Source organism: Triticum urartu, chromosome 5A, assembly GCF_056163025.1.
Source record: "Triticum urartu cultivar PI428250 chromosome 5A, HENAU_Tu73, whole genome shotgun sequence".
In the NCBI taxonomy this organism is placed as follows: domain Eukaryota; kingdom Viridiplantae; phylum Streptophyta; class Magnoliopsida; order Poales; family Poaceae; genus Triticum; species Triticum urartu.
In genome coordinates this window covers 481522651-481528878 of record NC_141877.1, presented here as the reverse complement: position 1 = coordinate 481528878, position 6228 = coordinate 481522651, and the positions used below count along the sequence as shown (strand labels likewise).

General features: G+C 47.0%; 1 protein-coding gene across 2 annotated transcripts; it reads right to left on the bottom strand.

The window, feature by feature from the left end:
- Positions 1 to 2353: 2353 nt before the first annotated feature.
- Positions 2354 to 4859, bottom strand: LOC125509930 (fructokinase-1). 2 transcript variants are annotated; one of them, XM_048675041.2, is made up of 4 exons: positions 4375 to 4850; positions 3149 to 3481; positions 2839 to 2955; positions 2354 to 2709 (listed from the first exon to the last, which is right to left on the bottom strand). In XM_048675041.2, exons 1-4 carry the CDS (start codon positions 4765 to 4767, stop codon positions 2581 to 2583), a joined length of 972 nt encoding a protein of 323 aa, XP_048530998.1. In that variant the 5' UTR covers positions 4768 to 4850; the 3' UTR covers positions 2354 to 2580. The 2 variants fall into 2 exon arrangements, with proteins under 2 accessions (XP_048530998.1, XP_048530952.1); XM_048674995.2 differs by lacking the exon at positions 2354 to 2709 and having other exon boundaries at positions 2915 to 3052; positions 4375 to 4859.
- Positions 4860 to 6228: the final 1369 nt, after the last annotated feature.

Below are 6228 nucleotides of genomic sequence, written 5' to 3'. Positions count from 1 at the left end.
ACCAGCACAAGCAACTGCATCTTGTTGCGGGAGGAGGACGCGCGCCTCGACCATTAGTTTTTATTTATGAAGAACCCCCAGTACCTGCTGGTTGCCGGCCCCTAAAGCAACTGCTTGCTTATTGGAGTGGGCTAAAAGCGTATGTATTAAGAAGTTCATCAAAATCTTGGGGGGTCCATGGCCTAGGTCGGCCCCAACTAAGCTCCGGCTCAGACCCAAGTGTCATACGAGTCTTTTGTATCTCCTCTAGGTGGTCCTAGACTTTGTCAATGCACCGAACAAGATCGACTGAATATAAATATTTGTTCTCCAGAATAAGATTTATACTCAACTTTTTTTTACTTTGCCATAATTCAGATTGTCTTTAATGCATGATGTTTTCATATGTATCGGCTGAGCAACTACATTTCGGTAGAAATAGTATCATTAACAATGCAAAAATAATTATTTATATTATGATACAATCCGCCATACAATTGTAATATTTATCGTTACAAAAAATATAGTGTTAATTCAAACTGGATTTTCTTGCAAATTTCCGTATTATCTAGTTTGGGTTATTTGAGAAAATCTTTTATTATAATGATTTCCCATTTAATTTTAACAAACAAACATTTTCAGGTTCTCTTATGAGTTAAGGCATGCCCTTGATCTACATAATGTGTTTCTATGTATCATTTTAGATATTATGCTTAAGTATCTACATAACTTGGTAGTGTTTCTAGAGAATATATGAATGTAGCAAATAACTTGGCTGAGATATCTTGAGTGTAAAGCTTTAAAATTGAGGTGTTGCCAAATAGATAATTATACATTGCATAAAGTGTACTAGTAGATTGTGCTCATATCTTAACAAGTGAAATATCAATTAGTAGTTTCCTTTGAGTTCCATCTTCCACTCTCATTTGTTGGCAATGCTTTTATTCAAATCTACCCTTCTTATTATTAGGGTTAAATTGTTTGCCCTCTTCACTTCCAACCCGACAGAGGATATCAGTAGAACCTGTAGAGATAGTAGGACTGAAAGCAAAGAATGCTGGAGGTTACCATGGGATAAGATTCGTATGACGACCAGACGCAAACAGACCAGAAGTAGTGATTGGGTGTGTAATGTTTTTGAGTTGTACTAAAGGGTTTTGTTACAAAATGGACTAGGAACTTAAATAAGACGTAAGTTTCAGTAGATGTAACTTGAGGATAAATAAATCAACACGTCTAGAAAAGGTACATAATTTAGAATCACCTAGCGTAAGAAAAGGATCGCTTACAACCCTAGTTGAAACTTTGAGAAATTTAACTGATTTGATCCTGATCAGTTGTAGCAAAAAGAAACCCCAGTGGCTTGCAGGCCCAAACTGGGCGTAACAGCTGGAGTTCCTCCTTTATATTACTGCTCTTCTCCATTTCTAAAACTTGGAGCGGAAGTAGGTGGCTTCGGCCAGGCGAGGGATGAGCCTCAATTGCAATTTGAATATGCTGTGAGGGCGGTTGGGCGGAATTCTCCTCTTCAGATCCCATTCCTAGATCGAATTCGTGTTGATTAGTTAGATCCTTACAGATAAGCAGCTCATTATTCAATGGGCTAGTAGTAGTTTTACCTAATCCCCTGATGTGCCCCCCTAGCTACTCCATAGCCTACCAAATTTCCCTGTATATTGGCTTGGCCATGGCCAGCTACACATACGCCGCAGTGGCCTCATTGCCTTTCATGTAATGGGCCGTACAAACTACCCATAACATGAGTAATAATATCTCCGCGAACTCCTCATGGGAGCTGGTGTCCACGAGATGAAACAGCCATTCCCGAGCGCACATGTGTCACATCGTTTGATTGCATGGAGAATCTGGTTAACAAGTTTCAAGTATGTCGCCAGTTATCTTTGATTGCATCTTTGATTCTTTATCATGCTTTAAACTGTGAACTTCACTTTAGCAAAAAGGAAAGGACGCCCTGTTTTCTATTGCTTCCTTTCCTTTCCTTTCCTTTCCTTTCCTACCTACTAGACCCAGATGGTTGATGAATAAGCTTAAATAACAGTATCACAACCAATGCTACCTGAAAGAGGTATGTATGGTTCCAAAACAACATATAAGATTCTAATACTCGTATAATACCCACGAAGCAAATGATCATCACAGTAAAAAAGGGAACCACATTTATGTATGAGAAAATTAAGCTACAACAGCTTCACATACCGTTTTAAGGCTCTCTACAACTTTCTTGGTTCCTTTGTTGCCACGGGCAGAGCCAAGATTTAAGCATAGGGGGCGAAGAAGCCGATGACTATAAAAATCACTAAAGACTACACCTCTCGATATGCCTCAACTAAATAAGAAAGCCTACAGCACATACTCCTCGGCAACAGCACTCTAGGATTACAGATAACATAATTCTCTCCGTTTCACATCCCAAAGAAGCTCGGAAATGGAACAGAGATCATACAAAGCCGTCCGGCAGAATTTATGGATCAAGATTCCATTTATGGCAGGTAGTACAAGATATCATCCACTACAACTGAATATTCTCCATCAGCGTACAATACAACTTGCAGAATTAGAAGCTAGCGAAATCATAAGTATCTATGCATTCTCCATCAGCTGCAAGACCTCAATTTCTGTGGGCAATGAAGGGATTGCCCCTTTCTTTGTGGTGGTGATTGCTCCACATGCATTCGCAAATTTAATCGCCTCCACGAGCTTTTCCTGATTCTGCAGCAACCAGCAGATATGGAATTAGTGAACCAACTACTTCTACGCACGAAAAAGGGCACGAGTTATACAGATCTAGATTGAAACTAGTACAGCAATGCTGAAGGAAGTGTTTGTAGGCAAGCTTACTTGCAGTGATGATGGATCTTGGACAATTTTCCGGAGCAGAGCACCAACAAATGCATCACCAGCACCTGTTGTATCAACTTGTTGTATTTTGTACGATGGGACAACTCCACGGAAATCCTATGGTCAAAATGTCAAATACAACAAAGCTGATGTCTCAGTTACAGCATGAGTCTTCAAGTCTCAATGGTAATTGTGCAAGAGTTATATACTTGTCCTGAGTGCATACAAAGCAAAGCCCAGTGAAGCTTAGATTTGACATACAAAGTACAACCAGCACTAACAATAGATTGGAAAAACTTTTAAAGCATACCCTGGCATAGTACTTGCAGCCTTGACCTCCAAGAGTGACCAGGAGGAGCTTAAAGGTAGGGCGCCACAGCTTCATGACAACATCGTCCTCTACTGAGTTGATGCCAGTCAAAAACTCGACCTCAGACTCACTGACCTTGACAATGTCTGCCTGGTCCCAGATACTCAAGATCTTGGTGCGAGCCTCCTCACGGGATGACCACAATGCCTCCCTTGGGTTTGGATCATATGAGAGAAGCGCGCCGGCCTCTTTGGCAATCTCCATGGCGCGCAGATGTGCCGACCGGCAAGGCTCAGCAATCAAGCTTATTGATCCATAGTGGAAGACTGTAGCCTGGGTGGATTATAAGTTGTGAGTCATTTTCCCTCAACGAAATAGAACAGTGCAGTACAGAAACTTCGCAAGAAATCGACAAATTTAAGTGTCGTATCAGTAGAGTTAAACACTTCCTTATAAATTCTGCACGCAGAGCACAAATCTAACCATGAACAATTGAAGCATCTAGCAGCACCTGATATGTGGTAGTTCTCGATCATAGAACTATACATACAAGCCGACATGACCTTCTTGCCCCATGGATGAAAATGTTGATCACCAGCTGATGAATCGGTTAACCTGGTCATCGGTCAGCCGTAGGTGTGCTGAGGACCTTAGACTATGGTCCTGGAGATGTTCATATTGAACGAACTACCTGACATGCACAATTCTGAAATTACGTCTCAGTCTCACAGTACCAAATATGCAAACATTTTCAAAAAAGTTTTACTGACCATGACAAGATCTATCTGACATCAACAAATCAGCTGACACTCTCAGATCTCAATTATTGTGCATCACAATGAAACAAACTTCACATTGGATTATAAATAAATGCTGTACTACGTGACACAGGTTGAAGTATCAGACAGATCAGAAAAGCACAGCAAAATCCGACCAAGATCCGCCTTATTTGCCAAGGAAGATTCAGCACCCAAACTGCACGAAACGAAAAGGACACTTACAGCAAGAGGAACAGGACGAAGAAAATTCCACCAGATGCGCATCAAATCAGTGGCACCAGAAACAAGAAAATTACACCTGATGCACACCAAGAAACCTAGGTAGCTAGCGCTCGCGTCCGGATCCAAGAAACTGGCCCAAGACTGTACTACGCTCGATGGGATCGAGTTGGTTCCCCAGATCACAAACAAAGAAACCGGTAATAAGGAGAGTCGTGATACGCGTACCCTCTTGATGACGTCGACGTTGAGCTCGTCGGCGGTGAGGAGCATGTCGGCGCTGGGGTTGCGGTAGAACATGAACTCGCGCTCCCCGTCGGCGCGCAGCGTGACGAAGGCGAGCGCGGTGCGCGCCCCCGCGTCGAAGACGACGGCGCCGTCGTCGACGCCGTTGTCGCGGAGGATGGCGGCCAGCATCCGGCCGAACTCGTCGTCGCCGAGCTTGCCGACGAAGGCGGCCTCGCCGCCGAGCCGCGCGACCGCGATGGAGACGTTGGCCGGCGCGCCGCCGGGGGCCTTGAGGAAGGCCGGCGCCTCCGCCAGCGACACCCCCGCCACCGTCGGCACGAAGTCCACCAGCATCTCCCCGAAGCTGACCACCAGCTCGCCCCCGCCCGCCATCTCCGGGCACACGGAGGGAGACAGAGAGAGAAAGAGAGCGGGGGGGATGATGTCTGCGCGCCGGGACGGAAGTCCACCCAAAATCACCTGACTTGAAGACCACAATGGTCGTCATGTTCTTCTATTCTTTTATTCGTTTCCTGGTGTCCCGCATGTTCATTTATGCCATTTTTTTCAACGTGACCGACAGTTGAGAGCAACTCCAGCGGACCGACGGACGGCATTTTTGTTCGTTTTTTGTCCGTTTAGATCGGCCGGCTGCCCGCCGTCCGCTTTTTTCTAGTTTTGGGTCGGCAGTGCGTCCAACGGGCCGACTCATTTTCATGACTGCGTGCGTTTAACATCATGACGTCGTCCTGGTTTTGGCGCTCCAGCGCGCGGGAAAAGTTCGCGCGCTGGTTTTGGCGCTCCAGCGCACAAGAAAGGTTCGCGCGCGCGCCGCGGCCGGCGCTCGCTATAAAGAAGGCGCTCTCTCCACACTCTGTCGGCCGCCCATTCTCGCCGCCTTTGCGCCACCATGTCGATCCGCCGCCTGGGCGCTTCGGATTTTCGCTGAGTCCGCGAGTGCTGCTCCGGCGCCTTCTCCGCCGAGGTCTGGTTTCGCAAGAAACGTCTCGTCCTCGGCACTTTCGACACCGCAGAGGAGGCGGCCCGCGCGCACGACGCGGCGGCGTGGCGCCTCCTGAGGCCTCGTCGGGATATGAATTTTTCCAACGTGTCGAGCCAGCGGGCGCAGAATCTGGCGCCTCTCCCGCGGCTTTTCACCGACGAGGATCGTCGTGTCCACCGGAGGCGACAGCGTCGCCTCGCCATCGTAGAGAAGGACGTGGAAGCCTTGTAGGTGTGGCGCGGAGGCTTTCCGCAGGACATCATCGACGAGCGCCAGTTTTACAAGCAATTGAGATCGGAGAGGGACGCGAGGAGGAGGGAGCGCCACCTATCGGGAGGACAAGCGTTTGCGGAAGCAGACAACTCAATTGAAACTGAAGCTACGAGAAACGACGGGTTGGGATTTTGAAGACGAGGCATATGTTGACGCCTACATTCAGACATCGGAGGAGGACATTACCGAGTCGGAGTCAGAAATCGACGAGTAGTGGTCTTTTCTTTTTATCTGTGTACGCTAGAATTATGTATCCATTTTATCTGAAAAAATGGCCGGCGGCGTCGGCGACGTAGCAGGCGGGTGAGGGTGTGAATCCAATGTGCTACCGACCAGTGGGCCCGATGAGGAAAGAGGGCGAGCGCGCGCGCCCGTCTTGTGTCCGTACCGATGCAAATTAGACTAAAAAATGGGCCGGAAATGGATCGGCAGGTGGACGCGCGTCCGTTTGGGTTGGCTCATTGGGTCGGCTTTTTGTCTGCGCCGACCCAAACGAACGACCGCGGACGAAATGGGTCACGCCGTTAGAGTTGCTCTTGATGCCATGAAATTATATACTAGTATCTCTGTATCGAAAT

Excerpts from the sequence above, each read along its gene's own strand:
- LOC125509930 (XM_048675041.2), bottom strand. The coding sequence starts at position 4,767 with ATGGCGGGCGGGGGCGAGCTGGTGGTCAGCTTCGGGGAGATGCTGGTG. Across the intron at positions 3,482-4,374 it reads ACGTCGACGTCATCAAGAGG|GCTACAGTCTTCCACTATGG; the intron begins GTACGCGTATCA and ends TAATCCACCCAG. Across the intron at positions 2,710-2,838 it reads AAGATCCATCATCACTGCAA|AATCAGGAAAAGCTCGTGGA; the intron begins GTAAGCTTGCCT and ends TGGTTGCTGCAG.